At 37.1% G+C, this 18,720-nt stretch overlaps 3 protein-coding genes across 3 annotated transcripts; all 3 read right to left on the bottom strand.

Annotated features, from left to right (window-relative positions):
* Nucleotides 1–2,213: 2,213 nt before the first annotated feature.
* LOC136283311 (histamine H2 receptor-like) lies at nt 2,214–3,140 on the bottom strand. The gene has a single exon (XM_066171896.1). It carries the CDS (start codon nt 3,138–3,140, stop codon nt 2,214–2,216), a length of 927 nt encoding a protein of 308 aa, XP_066027993.1.
* A 3,069-nt stretch (nt 3,141–6,209) lies between these two features.
* LOC131786873 (histamine H2 receptor-like) lies at nt 6,210–7,097 on the bottom strand. Its single transcript, XM_059103946.2, has one exon. The coding sequence runs from the start codon at nt 7,095–7,097 to the stop codon at nt 6,210–6,212; it is 888 nt and encodes a 295-aa protein (XP_058959929.2).
* Nucleotides 7,098–17,838: 10,741 nt separating this feature from the next.
* Nucleotides 17,839–18,720, bottom strand: LOC136283310 (histamine H2 receptor-like). Its single transcript, XM_066171894.1, has one exon. The coding sequence runs from the start codon at nt 18,718–18,720 to the stop codon at nt 17,839–17,841; it is 882 nt and encodes a 293-aa protein (XP_066027991.1).

The raw sequence follows: 18,720 nt of genomic DNA, 5'->3' as shown, positions 1-18,720 counted from the left end.
TGGGATACTGCTACAGTTGACCAGATTTAATCGAAGGAGACATGATATACTTGAATGCCCTTGAAAGTCAAAATATTTTTGATACAGAGACATTAACTATTATAGCTCTGCTAATCGTGTGGAAGCTTGAGCTTTTGATCAGCCGTCAAACTACAATGTTCCGTGCTTAATTGATTTCCCTCAAGAATAATTAACTAGATTGAGAAATAGAGATTAACAGATTATCAAATATGTGGGAAAATACCTTGACATTTCTTACATCCTATTAATAGCAGAGTTCGTGACGCGCGCAACGCGTGGAGCGTAGCCCCATAATTATACGAGATAGTAGATGCTTTATAAGATCACGCATGACCAGTCGACTTCATTGTCTGAAGAGGACTAGTAGTATGCAGTCGAAACATCGCGATCTACATCACACGTGACTACATCGTGAGACAAACGAAAAACTGAGCTTTCATTGTTATTCACCACAATGAATAACCACAACCTTTTCTCATTAGTGTTTCTTCTTATCCTCACATCAAGCTTTGCCGTATCTCTCTTGAAATCACCCATGAATTCACGCCCAGGATCAACCTGAAGAACTTTTGGCCATCTTAATGGTCCACGCCTAGAATATTAATTAGTTTGTCACTGATGGTGTCTCTCAGCCAGGTTTCTGTGAAAAAAAAGCTAAGTCCAGTCTCCAGTCTAAGATGACTGACTGTACTTCGGGGCGTTAGACATGGTGTTCCTTGTGCTCTGCTTGACGAGATGGCGTATTCTCAGTAGAAACTCTTGAAAGAATACGTCCGACCGCTCTTTTTCTAACACCCGCGGGACACTCGGGCCGGACCCGCGATATCAATGGAGTAAGCAATTTTCAAATATCAAAATATTTAATGAAATCTCAAAATTTTACAACCGAACCTGTATTAAGCACAGCTTCACCAGCAACTGACTAGCGTGTTGTTCGTGCATAATATGTGTCCTAACAATCCAAAGAAGCGAGATAATCGATTCCGTTGAGGAAATACATGAAGTCAAATAACTAGCATCGATTTTGGGAGATAAACATGGACCAAATTTTATTTGAGAGATTATTCTTAGTTTAACTCTTTTTAGTTTTCAACATTTATAGTTCTTCAGGCAGCCCTGTTATTATCTTGTAGCCTTTCCGATCGACTTCCTGCATGATAATTATCAAAATGATAATATCTTTTACCTGGAACGCCTTTCAATTAAATTTTAAAAATACAAAAAAGTAACCAAGACGACCAATAGAACAAGGAAAGGAAACTAGAACACTCGCAGAGCTAACAGAAGGGTATAAATCCGTCACTGCTTTCCTGACATCAGTGATCCCCGGCGACTGAACTTCTAAAAAACCAAGAAAGCTTCGCAGGACTTGCTTTCACTCTTCTCTTATGCATCGCAATATTCTCAAAGTAGGAGCAAATCTATGTTACACTTTCAAAGATTTTTTTATAAACTCTTATGTAAACAATAGAATAGAATAGAAATCGTATTTAACATAGCTTTATTTGGATAATAACATCGCAGTCCGCAGACTGAATCGTGTTAACATACAATACTGATAAAATTGAAAAGTTGATCATAATTATTTGCAATAATGGTAGGATTTATGATATACAAATAACATAAAATGCTATGGGTACAAATGTTACAAAAAATATCAGGGTTGGTTGCTATAGCATGAATAAGGTATTTTAAAAACGGTCGGTGCGAGTTGCAATACGCAAAAGAAACTTCAGGCGTGTAAACAATGGCTTTCCAGCTCTAAAAAAAACAAAAACAGGTGGATATCAAAGGTCTCAGTTGCATGATCGAAAGTTCTCGAAAGTTTGGTAAAACCAGTTATTTTAATTTGATTATCGGCTATGTCAACAATAAAACTAGATTCAGAAGCAGCTAGTTGTCTGTATTTTTACTAAAGTACGAGAAATGTTTAATTTCCTAATAAATGCTCTCTTTCCTAAAAGCCAATCAAATCGCACAACTGACATTTCATAGGACAATCGAAATCTGCGTTATAAAAGTCAAAGTCAAGTTCAAAATTGGGACAAGCGCCAACACCTTTAGAAAGAAAGGATTTCCACTGATTGCCGATTTCCTCCGATGTTGGTAATTTTGCATAAGGTTAATTATCGACTTACTTCTCGTAAAAGAAAATGCAAGTCTCATATAAAACAATAACTAGCGAGTTTCGTTTATCGGTTTCTTATGTCTAAATGCACGACATGAGTTCTCATTCCAAAAATGACATTTCTCATTTCTTTTTGTCTCCAGCAGTAAATCAGTGGATTAACAAGCGAGTTTAGCATGGCGCATGTAAGTATCGATGGTAAGTTTATGGGGAAAATATCATAAAGGCCCGTGACTATAAAAATAAAAAAGAAACCAACTGGAAGAAGGAAAACAAGAACAGCACCAACGACAAAGAGAGTTGTTTTAAGTGCTTTGTTCTCTTTCAGAAATCTTTCCACATCTTCTTGGGGCAGTTGTTGAGTTTTTATCTTCTCTTTGTGGCGAGCAGTTTCTCGATACATGATGAGGTAAGCGAAAGTAAGAAAGAGAATACATGAAATGGTGAGTAGGCCTGTGAAAGAACGTGCTGCTAGGACTTTTTTCATTCCTCTTAAAACCCCATAAATGGACGCAATGATCCAAACTACTATCACTGCTATCTTCATATTCTTCTCAGTTATAATTTTTGAGTACTGCATTGTAAATTTGATAGCTATGAGTCTCTCGAAAGTAACCAACATCAGATGAAAGTAGGAAGCAACAAGGGTAGTAAGTAGAGACGAGATAAAAGAAATTCCAACCGTTTCACTGTTACTGAGACCGAATGTTAGGAAAATTCTCCACAGGATAAACAATGGCTGGCCAAGGAGACCAGTCAATGCGTCAGTCACCGCTAAACAGGCCAGCAAGATGTTGTTGTTGGTACGGAGTCGAGACGTCGTTTTCACAGCCTTTATCACAAGTACGTTGAGAATAACTGTGCAGGGAAAAGTGATGGTGTTAATGATGATTATGATTATAGAATCAGCCATCGATGAGACATCTCTATCGCCTTCTCTTCTGGTGATATTTGTAGTCTTTATAAAACTAGTCAAGGAAAAGTTTACCATGTCGAATTGGAATCTCAGTGCAAGTCATGTCTGACCCTCGGACCAACTTTTTCAACCCGTCGCTCTCGCATGAAATCGGAGAACGGCAAAGGTAAAAGAAACCTACAGCCTTTTCTAGTGAGTGGTTTAAACATTTCCTGGGAATAACTTCTCACTTCACATATGCCCAGCAACAATACAGAACAAAACTGAATCAGAAACTCTCAACGCTGCCCAATCAGATCGGTTTTTCTCAAGCTTTTCTCATTAGTAAATTTTAATCCAAAAGTGATTGAGGTAAATTTCAATTAGCCTTTCTAAGTTTAGAGCACATATCAAAACAAAAAAAGTCAGAGTTTCATTGAAAACTTCAATTTATGAACACATAACTTGTCATTTGGCAGCGTTTCGCAGGCCTATTGCGATCCTTATCTAAGATTATAACGCATAATCGGCGGAAATGACTTTCGAAAAAAGTCATGGGTTTTGTTCCGTTAGACTTAAAAGTATTCCTTAATTTTGTCCACATTTGCAAGTAACTCTCGGAAGCAAATTTATAAGCTACTTTTCTTGACCTATGTTAGTAGCAATTATTGTAAAAATACCGAAAAATGAAGCTTAATGACTTAACAATAAGTATCTTTTGTACAAAAATATCAAGAAATTTAGGTAGTAACTTTTGAAATGTAGGCAACAATTTTTGAAATTTAGGTGGCAACTTTTGTAGCAATTTTTTTAAGCGTCTTCGTGAGAAACTTTCCAGCATTTCACGAGCACCGGTCCCACCTTCTGTGCGCCGTGGTTTTATACTTGCGTTGTAGTTGCACCTTCTGTGCGCCGTGGTTTTATAATTGCGTTGTAGTTCCACCTTCTGTGCGCCGTGGTTTTATACTTGCGTTGTAGTTCCACCTTCTGTGCGCCGTGGTTTTATAATTGCGTTGTAGTTCCACCTTCTGTGCGCCGTGGTTTTATAATTGCGTTGTAGTAATGAGCAAAACCCTTTACTTTTTCCGTGAAAAATTCCCTAATTTAAATCAGCCAAACAGTGTGAGAGCAAGAAAGAAAGAAAAAACGGTTTGAGCATACCCGATTTAAAAATCAACTCATTCACATTTTTAAAATGAATGTTAATTGTGCAAACGAGAACTTCATCGAGAAAACGTTGTTTACCCGTTTACGGAGGTTGTTGGAGTTTTGTTTTACGATGATAACACTTTGGAATAGCTAGATAAGTCATAGCGTCATTCTTCATTGCGGGAATTCAGGCGCCTAGCTAGGGGATAAATACCCTTAACATTTATTCTTTGAATTTCTCCATCCAAAGTAAGGTATGACTATCCGAGAATACCAAAAAAACTTATCTTCCCTCTGATTGCCGTTCTCTTTGATTTCATAACTTATGAAAATCTATTTGACGTCCTAAATTAATGGTATTACCTAAAATTTCAACCATACAATTATCTGAATAAGAATCGAATTATCAAAAACAGATCCCAAGTCTTTATACTATTTTTTAATTGCTTTTATTTGTATTTACATCTCATCGCAGGCAATATTGTTACGGTATAGTTTAAGAGACAGAAAGAACGCTAACATTCCACACACTCCTAATTATTTTATCAAACAACGAGCAATATTCTTATTAAGGAGCGACTCCTGCAGGCAATACAGTAATTATCCTTAATAAACTCACTTAAGCCCGTTACAAACTATAACTTAACTCACCATTGACACAATCTCACAGTTGTCGGCGAATCTGCTTGAAACAAAATCTCGGAAATATATCACAGTAACTCTATCGACGTATTTTTCCGGACAATCGGTCACTGCCGACAACAACAACAATAACTACAACAGGGCTGATCCCTCATACACATTTTTAACATATTCTAGAACATTTCGGAAGCTTACAACACAACTAGTTTGGTAGTACTACAACATAACTACACAATCTAATAGAATGTTCTAGAATGTTTCACGATAAGACAGTAGAAAGTCCATGAAAGCATTTTCGCACGACTAGGTATTCTAAAACTTTCCAGAAACTTAAAAGAATGATCCACGAACGATGAAACCTAACAGATTTATGGAAATATACGCACGTATGCATATGTATACACGTATACATGACAATCCTTTTCTTTCAGGGAAGATTGGATAGTTTCCACCATTCATCGCGTACAACAAACGGTGGTTAACATGTACATCTGACCCATAAGGCCACAGGGTCTAATCGTTTATTGTAACCCTTTTTAGGTGTCAACTTGTTTTGCAAAATATATCAACTTTGCTTTAGCAGTAGAATCATTTCCTTTGATCCTCCCAAATTTGTTCAAATGAGCGTAAATAAATTATTATAAAAATACATATCAACCCAACAAAAATCGAATTTAACTTTATCTGTTCCAGAACATGAGGGTGAAGACTGCACATCTCATGAATGGGAAAACTTGAAATTGAAAATACTTTTATGGAGTGCCAGATTCCACTAATTTTTAATGGAAATTTACAGTAAAATAGCTCTTAATTACGCTACATTATTCGATACTGTTCAAGCTAATTATGATAAAAAATCAAATGCTTCTTGGAAAAGAGGAGAATGCTCTATCTCCACACGTTTTCAGATTAGCCACGAGCTCGTGAAGCAAAAGTTTCCCTGATGATCTTTTTAAGCAACCCTCTTTGTTGTATTCAATAATTACATCCAAACCCGGGACGCAGTCGTGGGTTTGCATGACTTTCGAGACAAATGAAGGAAAATGACAAATGAACGCAATGTTGTTTATCTATTTTTTGATTGATGTAGATTTTCTTAATGCATGCCTCTGGACGATATGGTTTTCTACCAGCCAATTTTGAGGCAAGTGCCAGCATCCTTTGAATGCAATAATTACGACTGATTGCCGATTCCAACGATGTTGGAAATTTTGTTTGAGGTTGATTATCGAATTACCTGTCGTGATCAAAATCTTAAATGTCGCACAAAACAACAACTAGCGATTTCCGTTCATCAAAGGGATGGAGAAGGCCAACGCAAAATCTAGAAATGTAGGTATCAAGTTATTCACATTTTTCTTTACATTCCCTCCTTCACTGTATCTCTAAATGCACGACCTGGTTTCTTATTCCGAAAATGACCTTTCTCATTTCCTTTTGTCTCCAACAGTAAATCAGTGGATTGACAAGCGGGTTTAGCATGCCACATGTAAACACTAATGGTTTGTTGATCGGAAAAATGATTGTGCTCTCAAGGCCTGTAGCTATAATAAAAATCCAGACAAAAAGTGGAAGAAGGCAAATAACGACAGCACCAACTACAAACAAAGTTGTCTTCAGCGCTTTGTTCTCTTTGGCAAATCTTTCCTTTTCTTCTTGGGGCAATTGTTCATTTTTTATCTTCTCTTGGTGGCGACGTGTTTCACGATACATGATGCAGTAACCAAAAGCAAGGAAAAGGATACAGGATAGAGTAAGAAGACCTGCAAAAGAACGTGCTACTTTGACCAAATCCATTCCCCTTAAAACCCCATTAATGAACGAAATGATCCAAACTACTAACACTGCTATCTTAATGTTATTATCCGTTATAATGTTTGAGTATTTCATCGTAAATTTGATCGCTATGAGTCTCTCGAAAGTAACCAACATCAGATGAAGGTATGAAGCTATTTGCAGTACAATCACAGATAAGATGAAGCAGTTCTCGAATGTTTCACTCTCACTGAGACCGAGTAGAAGGAAAATCTGCCACAGGATAAAGAATGGCTGGGTAAAGAGACCAGTTAATACATCGGTCACCGCTAAACAGGACAGCAAGATGTTGCTGTTGGTACGGAGTCGAGGTGTCGTTTTTACAGCCTTTATCACCAGCACGTTTAGCACAACTGTGAAGGGACAAGCAATGGTGTTGATGATGATTATGACCATAGAACCAGCCACCGATGGAACATCTCCTGACTCGTCTTCTTTACTGGCCATGTTTGTAACCTTTGTATAACTAACCAAGGAAAAGTTTACTTTGTCGAGCTGGAAGCCCAATGCAAATCAAGTCTGTCTCTCGAAACAGCTTTCTCTACCAGTCATTCAATCTCGAATGAAAACGGAAAAAATTAAAAGCAAAGGAAAGGTGGTACCATTAATAAAAGGTGGTTAAAGGATCTCCTGGGAATTACTCCTCAGTTCACATGTGCACAGCAACAATACTAACCACAAGTTAATCGGAAATGCTAAACGCCACCTAATTTGATGGATTCCTCTCAAGCACTGCCCATAAAAAATCTTAATCAGAAACTGATTGTGGTCTCTTTTTAATTACATTTTTTAGAAAGCTCTAAATGAGTTTTTATAAGCCCAAAATCGTTTCAGCCGGTGAAAGCTTGAACAAAGTTGTCGCGACAACTGGAAATAGCTCTATCGCCAGTTAACTTCTTATGTTACAACTTCAGGAGATTTTTTCGTTTTCTGTCGAAAGATTAATATCTCGTGCATGTTATGTTCATTAGTTTTCGTCCATCAACTAATATTTGCATAAGACGAAAAATATGTATTAACTCATTTGACATCTATTGTACTACTGCGCCATAGGTTTCAACAACAGAATTGCGTCGCGGTTTTTTTCTTGGGAATGTTATCGTTCGTGAGTTCCAAGCTTACCGTTTTAGTTTAATGATATCAGTTTAATGATTCCTAGTTTTATATTTGTATTTTGGTCATGTGTAAAACTCGGCTACTCCTTCCAAGCAATATTTCGTAATTCAAATCACTGAACTAATCCAGTATGACGTGGCAAGAAAATAGAAACATTGAGTCTCGCACATAAATAATACAGGGCCATAAAATAGCCACGATAAAAAAACCAAACTAAAACAGATATCAAATAAATTGATTTATATGTAACAGATTTAGTTTTTATTTGAATGCAAATCTAATCTAACGAAAGAGAATTCTTCAGCTCATGAAACACGAAACATTTATCGAGAGATGAATAAGGAAAAAATCCTGAATTATGTGATGAAGTAAGTGAGCAGGCGATCAAGCTATCAGCGACTGAAACGATTTTCACTTTTAAAAACACATTTGGCAATATCTGCAAAAAATGATTAAAAATTTACCTAAATCACTTTGGGATTAACATTTATCTATGAACAGAGCTTGAAGGAAATCCATCTGATTGGGTGGCGTTTAGCATTTCCGATTCCGCTTTGTTCTTCTCGCCATTTCAAGTATTCTCTTTCTTGAATTTTTTAGATTGCATAACTTGCACTTTTTGCAAAACGTCATACGTTGGTGAAATAGGAAGACGACTTCGAGAACACTTTCGCGACGTAAAAAGGAAATATAAGGAGGCATCCGAAAAAGTCGCTAGGCACTTTAAACTCACTAATCATTATAGGCAGGATATGGCAGTTTGCGGCCTTTCCCTACATCTGAGCATTTCAGAAAGCCACAAAACTCTAGAACAAAAACTTATCTTTCAAATCGGCACTCTCGATACTCACGGTATCAACGAGCGCTTTTCATTCAATCGACTTATTCTTGTTTTAATGTCACCATATTCCCGCCAGTAGCGTAGCTCCATTTTCTGCATATCAACACACACACAAACCACAATCAATTTGTTTGATGGGCCTCCACGGGCAGTTGAAGTGTTAATTGCGATTTTTCTCCATTAAATACAAACTGTTTCCTTCTAGAGAAGTATCACACTATCAAGAGAAAAAGAGAAATTAAGCAAGCAGAATTTCAAAAGTATATATCCCTGATGTTGCTGAATGAATTTTTCCACAAGGAAGATTTTTAGGCCATCTCTTTACTAGATAATGCAATTTATTAACAGTTGTAAAAAACGAGAAACTCTAAACTCTAAACTAAACGTGCTAGCTCTATACTTGCATCATACTTGCACCTAACATACATTTCATCAAACCTCGTATCTGTCAGTGTTATCTGCCTCAGCCTTCGGTTTCAGCAGATACCTCAGACCTCGGCATTGATAAATTATGATATCATGCTCAACCTCATCCACTCATTGCCTATGATTATTCCAGGCAGCCAATGCTAAAATTGTATTTCTAATATTTTATTTTTTGAGAAAGCTTTTAAGGCAAGAGGGAGTACAAACAAAGATTGTTGTTGCCGTTGTCAATTGCCCCCGTTCTTTAGAGTTCTCAATAAACATTGAATGCAACTTTTTGCTTGTATTTTAATAGAGGAAATACTTAGTTGTTTAATCCTTTTAGATAAGAACTACGTGGTTTTCCTCAAATAGGTTTTTTTATGCTGTTTCCTGAAGCTCGAGCTAAGAAATGCTTCCAAGTGTATAGGATTTGCTTCGTTTGCTGAATGCTAGAGTCAAGTTACACCACTAATGCCAGGCACTGTTGTTGTGTAGATGTTCTTTTTAATTTTCAACAAATATAGTCCTTCAGGCCGCCCTTTTATTAGCTCGTAGCCTTTCCGATCGACTTCCTGCATGACAAGGATATTATCTTCTACCTAGAACACCTTTCAATTGAAGTTAAAAAAAATACCCAATTAAAGTAACCACCAATCTATCAACTGAGCTAACAAGCCAACTGGGAGCTGGTCATTATGTTGGTTCCAAGTAAGCCCTCCTAGGGATGAATACATGAAAGAAAATATATGAAAATCATATATGTGCACCGCGGTTTAAGAAACGAATATAAGCGCTCCTCGCAATAACGAACCCTACTGAACTAGTAGTGTACCGTAAGGTCCTGAATTTTTTCCAAGCCTTATTTCAACTATTAGTTCAGTATTGTTCGTAACTGCGAGGATCGCTTAGGGTCGTTTCTACAACCGCAGTACACATATGTGATTTTCATATATTTGCAGTCGTGTATTAATAACTAACAGGTTTCGTTTATCGGTTTTGTATGTCTAAACGCACGGCCTGAGTTCTCATTCCGAAAATGACATTTCTCATTTCTTTTTGCCTCCAGCAATAAATCAGTGGATTAACAAGCGAGTTTAGCATGGCACATGTCTGCATCAACTGCACGTTAATGGGGAAAATATCATGAAGGCCTGTAACTACAACTATGAAAAAGAAACCAACTGGAAGAAGGCAAACAAGAACAGCACCAACGACAAAGAGGGTTGTTTTAAGTGCTTTGTTCTCTTTGAGAAATCTTTCCACATCTTCCTGAGGAAGATGTTGAGTTTTAATCTTGTCTTTATGGCGAGCAGTTTCTCGATACATAATAAAGTTAGTGAAAGTAAGAAAGAGAATACATGAAATGTGAGAAGGCCTGTCAAAGAGCGCGCTGCTAACACCTTTTTCATTCCTCTTAAAATCCCATAAATGAACGCAATGATCCAAACTACTAACACAGCTATCTTCATGTTCTTCTCAGTCATAATGTTTGAGTACTGCATTGTTAATTTGATAGCTAGGAGTCTCTCGAAAGTAACCAACATCAGATGAAGGTAGGAGGATACAAGGGTAACAAGTAGAGACGAGATGAAAGAAATTTTAGCCGTTTCACTATTACTGAGACCGAATACTAGGAAAATTCTCCACAGGATAAACAATGGCTGGCAAAGGAGACCAGTTAATGCGTCAGTCACCGCTAAACAGGCCAGCAAGATGTTACTGTTGGTACGGAGTCTAGGCGTTGTTTTCACAGCCTTTATCACAAGTACGTTGAGCAGAACTGCGCAGGGAAAAGAGATGGTGTTAATGATGATTATGATAATGGAACCAGCCAACGATGGGACTTCTCTGTCGCCTTCTCTTCTGGTGATGTTTGTAGTGTTTGTAAAAGTAGCAAAGGAAAAATTTACCATCTCGAATTGGAATCTCAATGCAAGTCAAGTCTGTCTCTAGGAACAACTTTTTCAACCTGTCGCTCTCGCATGAAATCGGGGAACGGCAAAGGCAAAAGAAACCTACAGCCTTTTTCTAGTGAGTGGTTTAAACATCTCCTGGGAATAACTTCTCACTTCACATGTGCCCAGCAACAATACAGAACAAAGCTGGATCAGAAACACTCAACGCTGCCCAATCAGATCGATTTCTCTCAATCTCTTTCCAGTAGTAAATTTTAATCCAAAAATGATTAGGCCATTTTTAATTAGCCGTTCCAGATATTGCCAAATGTGTTTTTACAAGTTGGCAGGTTTTCCTTAGATTTAGCTCACCGTTTTAGGTTCGTCAGTAATTAAAGACTTTCATTAAAAATATTAGTTTCTATCACACCGGTGTTAAGCCTATTCCTGATAGTGCTCGACAACATTTCAGTAACTTTTGACGTTTCCAGCCATCTCAGGCATGTTCTTTTTTGCCTTTTTGAGAAATTTTTGAGCAAAATATAAGTTTAGAGCACATATCAAGACAAAAAACTCAACGATTTTATAGAAAACCTCAGTTTCTGCGAACTTTATTCATTTTTATCAAACTTTTGAACATATTGCGATCCTTATCTAAGATTATAAAGGACAATCGGCTGAAATTTTTAATGAAAGTCTTTAATTGCTGACGAACCTATAACGGTGAGCTTTTGACTGACAGTGATTTACACGTAAATGGCGATGAAAAAGCCCCGATGCAAATACGTTTCTCTAAGCCCATGGCGCCAAGGCAAAATAGACGTCACGTGAATTCATAAAACAAACTTTATTTCAAGGCAAACCTGAGATTATAACGGATAATGGGCTGAGATGACTTTTGGAAAGACGTCAAGTAAACCCTAGTGTTTTGTTCCGTTAGACTCAAGACTCTTCTTAAATTTCGCCCATGTTTGTAAGTAACTCTTTGAAGCAAAGTTTCGAGCTATTTTTCTTGACCGATGTTATTAACAATTATTTTGAACTCCGAAAATAAAGCTTTCAATCAGCGTTTACTTAAAAATATCAACAAATTTAGCTAGTAGCTTTTGAAATTAAGATAGCAATTTTTGGATTTTTTTCGAAGTTTGATAGCAATTTTTTAAGCATTTTAGTGAGAAACTTTTCAGCATTTCACGAGCACAAACGGAACAGGCCTAACTAGTGTTATCTTTAGTGCGCCGTGGTCTTACAGTTTGAGTTGCAGTAATGAGCAAAATTCTTTACTTTTTCCATTCAATATTCCGTAATTTAAATCAACCCAAACAGGGATCGAAGAGCAAGGAAGAAAAAATGCCGTTTGAGCACAGCTGCTCTGAAAATCAAATTATTCACAATTTTTAAAAGGAATGTTAATGATGCAAACGAAAATTACATCTAGAAAATGTTGTCTACAAGTGTACGTAGGCTGTTAGAGTTTTTGGAATATGTAGACAGCGTCATTTTAAATCATGGAAATTTAGTCGGCTAGCTACGGGTAAATGCCTTTGAAATCAAGTCTTTGAATTCCTCTATCCGTAGTGAGCTATGTTATGACTATGCAAAAATAACTTATCCCCCCTCTGATTGCCGTTCTGTTTGGTTTTATTCCTTATGATAGTGTGTTGTTTTGCTTACAGAAAACACGTTGTAAATGTATTTGATGACTTAAATTGATGGAATTAGCTCGCATTTCAATTATACAATTATTTGATTACGAATCGAATTCTCAACATCAAATCCAAAGTCGTTTATTTTATGCTAATTGTTTTTATTCGTATTTTGATTTCATCGCAGGCAATATTGTTACGGTACGGCTTAAGAGACAGAGAGAACGTTAAAATCCGACAAACCCAACCATAAAAAATTTTTATTAAACAACGAGCAATATTCTTATTAACGAGCGACTCCTAAAAGCAATAAGATTAATTATCCTTAATCAATTCACTTAAGCCCACTACAGACTATAACTTAGCTCACCACTGACGCAATCTCACAGTTGTCAACAAATCCCCTTGAAACAGAATCTTTGAAATATATCAAAGTAAATCTCTCGGTATAGCTTTCCAGACAATCGGTTACTGCCTGCAACAACAAAAACTACAACTACACGAATGATTCCTTATATACATTTTCAACTTATTCCAGAAAATTCCGGAAGAAAATTTATGGCAAGCGCCAACATTGTGTGAATGAAAGGACTTCCAACTTATTGCCGATTTCCAACGATGTTGGGAACCTGCAAGAGGTTGATTATAGAATTGCCTGTCGTGGTCAAAATCTCAATTGTCATATAAACAAGCGAGTTGTTTAAAAGTGGATGGAAAAGGCCAGTTCAAAATCTAGAAATATAGTTATTAAGTTAATCACTCTTTTCCTTACATTCCCCTCCTTCACTGTATCTCTGAATGCACGACCTGGTTTCTTATTTTAAAAATGACCTTTTTCATTTCCTTTTGTCTCCAGCAGTAAATCAGTGGATTGACATTGCTCTATCGCCTGTATGAAGGAACCGATGACATCTGATCTGAGTTGAAATCTAATGAACTACCTGAAGTTCAATATCGTGATCGTTTCGTCAATTCGTTTAGGTAATCACATGATTTCGAATGCAATTTGACTAACAAAATTGCACGAGCCCGTAGGGCGAGTGCAATTTGTAGTCTTTGAAAAAATTAACAAGTGCTTGTTTATTCCAAATTGCACGAGAAAAATCATGTGATTACGTGTTAATAATATACATGGAAAAATACGAGATAGCTTATCATAATTAAACATGAGCAAAGCGCGCGCATCAAGTGCAAAAATAATTTATTTAAACCGTGCGTTCGGTGTACGATCAAAACAATAGTATGCAATGATATCTTCACATCTTTAAGGTGCAAAAACGTTCAAAGTCCGGCTAAACATTTCAAGCAATTGTTCAGTCTGTGTCCGAATCACTTTCGATGAAATGGAATCGTCGTTTCCGAGGTTTTACCATGTTTTTTTTTTAATTTCGGCGTTGGATCGCTCGAACGAAGTGTTAAGCTGGGTCGGCTCGTAATTTTCGATTTCCTCGGCAATTCCCTTCTCTAAACACCACTTTTTCCAAACCGACAACCAAAAACCAGTGCTTTTTACAGTGTTTTCGTTGTTTAAGCTGTTTATCAGCTGCGGTGGCGAAAGAAAGCCTACCTAAAACGCCGGCCGTTGTTTCGCTCGCAAATTTTCAACTTTTCAAATTTTGTTGCGACATCCAAGGCTCGCATTTGATTGGCTATCTGTGAGTTTCTTTGATTATTGACCAATCAGAATGTCTGATTTGTTTCTTTCTTTGAACTGAATTAACCCTCTTCTGCACTGAATTAACTCTCTTCTGCACTGAATTACCTGAAAACTGCATTTATCTCAATCAATCAGAACTGAGTAATTTTTCCATGTATATTATTAGCGGCAAAATAGTATCTTGGAGATCAAAAGGTATCGCTCTCTTAAAATTGTGCAGCCGATTGACAATGAACAACAGAATAGAATAGAAATCGACTTTAGAAAAGCTTCATTTGAATAGTTACGTTGCAATCCGTAGACTGAATCGCGATAAAATATAATTCTATTTAAACTGAAACGTTCATGATAATTAGTTGCAATTATAACAAGATTTATGATACATATAATATAAAATGCTATTGGTATAATTATGACAAAAATATTTAAGTTGCTTGTCATAGCATTAATGAGGTATTTTAAGAACGGTCTCTGCGAGTCTCAATACGTTTAAATGCATCAGATGTGCAAACAATAGACGCCCAGCTCTAAAAACAAAAATAACCAAAAACATGTTGATATCAAAGGTCTCAATTGTATGAAAGTTCTAGAAAGTTCGGAAAGGTATGTTAATTTGATTTTCGGCCATGTCAATAATACAACTAGACTAAGAAGAAGCTGTTCGTCTGTAATGTTGCTAAAGTTCGAGAACGATTTTGTTTATACTCTAGACGATTTGGTTTCCTGAAAGCCAATCAAATCGCACAACCGACAACTCTTAAGCCGACCAAAATTTGTGTTATAAAAATCAAAGTCAAGTTCAAAATTGGGACAAGTGCCAACACCATTTGAAAGAAAGGATTTCCACTGATTTCCGATTTCCTCCGATGCTGGTAATTTTACGTGAGGTTAATTATCGAATTACTACTCGTGATAGAAAATGCAAGTCTCATACAAAACAATAACTAACGAGTTTCGTTCATCGGTTTTGTATGTCTAAATGCACGACCTGAGTTCTCCTTCCGAATGACATTTCTTATTTCTTTTTGTCTCCAGCAGTAAATCAGTGGATTAACAAGCGAGTTTAGCATGGCACATGGCTGTATCAATGGAACGTTGATGGAGAGACTGTAACTATAACTATGAAAAAGAAACCAGCAGGAAGAAGGCAAGGGGTTGTCTTCAATGCTTTGTTCTCTTTCAGAAATCTTTCCACATCCTTTTAGGGCAGTTGTTGAGTTTTTATGTTGTCTTTATGGCGAGAAGTTTCTCGATACCTGATGAGGTAAGCGAAAGTAAGAAAGAGAAAACATGAAATGGCGAGTGGCCCCGTCAAAGAAACTGCTACTTTGACCTTTTTCATTCCTCTTAAAACCCCAAAAGTGGGCGCAATGATCCAAACTACTAACACAGCTATCTTCATGTTCTTATCAGTTATGATGTTCGAGTATTACATCGTAAATGTGATGGCCCTGAGTCTCTCGAAAGTAACCAACATCAGATGGAAGTAGGAAGATACAAGGGTAACAAGTAGAGACGAGATAAAAGAAGTTTCAACCGTCCCACTCTCACTGAACCGAATAATACGAAAATCTTCCCCAGGACAAACAATGGTTGGCCAAGGAGACCAGTCAATGCGGCAATAATCGCTAAACAGGTTAGCAAGAAATTGCTGTTGGTACGGAGTCGAGGTGTTGTTTTCACAGCCTTTATCACAAGTAGGCTGAGCAGAACTGTGCAGGGAAAGGTGATGGTGTTGATGATGATTATGATTATGGAATCAGCCATCGATGAGACATCTCTGTCGCCTTCTTTTCTGGTGATGGTTGTAGTGTTTGTAAAACTAGCCAAGGAAAAGTTTACCATGTCGAATTGGAATCCCAAATTTGTTTTTACAATTTAGTAAGTTTTGCTCCATTACATTTATTTTAGATTTGCATTGAAATGAAATTTGTTTTATCAATTCAGTTGACGTCTTTTTTGGCTTAGCGCATGGGCTTAGAGACAAGTATCTGCATCGGGGTTTTTTTATTGCCATTTCTGTGTAAATTACTGTGAGTTAAAAGCTCATCAACACTTAGAAACTTTCATTCAAAATATCAATTTCTTTGACACCGGTGTTAGGCCTTTCCTGATTGTGCTCGGCAACATCTCAGCAACTTCTGACGTTTGGAGCAACGTTTTGCCGTTCCAGCGACCTCGAGCAATTTTTTGCCTTTTAGAGCAATTTTTGAGCAAAATATAAGTTTAGTTTAAGGCACATGTCAAGACAAAAAAGTCAAAGATTTCATAGAAAACTTCAATTTATGCGAATTTCGTGAACGTTTGTCAACCTTTTGAACACATAACCTGTAACTTGCAGGTCTACTGCGATCCTTATCTAAGATTACAACGGACAATCGGCGGAAATAACCTTCGAAAAGACGCCAAACGAACCATGTGTTTCGTTCCGTTAGACTTAAGAGTATTTTTGAAATCAGTGTAATATTCAGTGCGCTGTGGTACGTTTTTAAATTTCAATTGAAGTAATAAGCAAAACCCCTACCTTTTCTATTCAATATTCCGGAATTTAAATCAACTTAACAGAGATGGAAGACCAAGAAAGAAAAAATACAGTCTGAGCACAGCCACTCTGAAAATCATTTCAATCCCCTTTTTTTTTAAATGAGTGTTAATGATGCAAACGAAAATTACATCGAGAAAACATTGTTTACCAGATTACGGGAGTTTTTAGAGTTTTTGAAATATCTAGATAGCGTCATTCTAAATTATGGAAATTTAGTCGGCCAGCTGTGGCATACATACCCTTGAAATCTATTCTTAACTTATCTTCCCTCTGATTGCCGTTCTGTTTAGTTTTATTCCTTATGATAGTCTGGTGTTTTGGTTACAGAAAGCACGTTGAAAATCCATTTGATGTCCTGAATTAATGAAATTACCTAAATTTCAGTTATACAATTATCTGAATAGGAATCGAATTCCCAAAATCAGATCCCAAGTCTTTATTTTATTTTAATAGTTTTTATTCGTATTTGCATTTCATCGCAGACAATATTGTTACCGTATAGGTTAACTGACAGAAAGAACGCTAACATTCTACAAACCCAATTATGTTATGAAACAACGAGCAATATTCTTATTAAGAAGTGAATCCTAAATGCAATACGGTAATTATCCTTGATAAACTCATCTAAGCCCACTACAGCAAATAACTTAGCTCACCACTGACAACAAACTCACAGTTGTCGAAAAAGCTCATAGAAACAAAATCTCTGGGGTATATCACAATAACTCTCTCGGTATGGCTGTCCAGACAATCGGTCACCGCCGGCAACTGAACAAAAACTACTACTACACGACTGATGCCTCATATACCTTCACAACATATTCTAGAACATTCCGGTAGCAATCAAATTTGTGACAAGCGCCAACACCGTTTGAAAAAAAAGACTTCCTCTGATCACCGATTTCCAAAGATGTTGGTAACTTGCTCGAGGTTGATTATCGAGTTACCTGTCGTCATCAAAATCTTAATTGTCGTATAAAACAACAACTAGCGAGTTGTTTAAAGGTGAATGGAAAAGGCCAACGCAAAATCTAGAAATATAGTTATATGGTTAATCACTCTTCCTTACATTCCCCTCCTTCACTGTATCTCTGGATGCACGTCCTGGTTTCTTATTCTAAACATGACCTTTCTCATTTCGTTTTGTCTCCAGCAGTAAATCAGTGGATTAACAAGCGAGTTCAACATGGCACATGTTACCACCAATAATTTGTTGATCGGGCAAATAGTTGCGTTGTAAAGGCCTGAAGCTACAACAATAAGACAGAAAGAAAGTGGAAGAAGGAAGATAACAACAGCACCAACTACAAACAAAGTTGTCTTCAGCGCCTTGTTCTCTTTGGCAAATCTTTCCTTTTCTTCTTGGGGCAGTTGTTGATTTTTTATCTTCTCTTGCTGGCGACGTGTTTCTCGATACATGATGCAGTAACTAAAAGCAAGGAAAAGGATACAGGACAGAGTAAGAAGAGCTGCCAGGGAACCTGCCACTTTGACCATTTCCATCCCTCTTAAAACTCCATTAATGAACGCAATGATCCAAACTACCAAAACTGCTCTCCTCATATTATTATCAGTTATAATGTTTGAGTATTTCATCGTAAATTTGATCGCCACGAGTCTCTCGAAAGTGACCAACATCAGATGGAGGTATGAAGCTGTTTGGAATACAACCACAGATACCTGATAGCAGTTCTGAAGTATCTCACCGTTACTGAGACCGTGTAGTAGGAAAATCTGCCACAGGATAAAGAATGGCTGGCAAAAGAGACCAGTTAATACATCGCTCACCGCTAAACAGGACAGCAAGATGTTGCTGTTGGTACGGAGTCGAGGTGTTGTTTTTACAGCTTTTATCACCAGCACGTTTAGCACAACTGTGAAGGGACAACTAATGGTGTTGATGATGATTGATGAAACAGCCACCGATGGAACATCTCCTGAGTCGCCTTCTATACTGGCCAT

Source organism: Pocillopora verrucosa, chromosome 9, assembly GCF_036669915.1.
Source record: "Pocillopora verrucosa isolate sample1 chromosome 9, ASM3666991v2, whole genome shotgun sequence".
NCBI classification, from domain to species: domain Eukaryota; kingdom Metazoa; phylum Cnidaria; class Anthozoa; order Scleractinia; family Pocilloporidae; genus Pocillopora; species Pocillopora verrucosa.
This window is presented reverse-complemented; position numbering and strand designations above follow the sequence as displayed.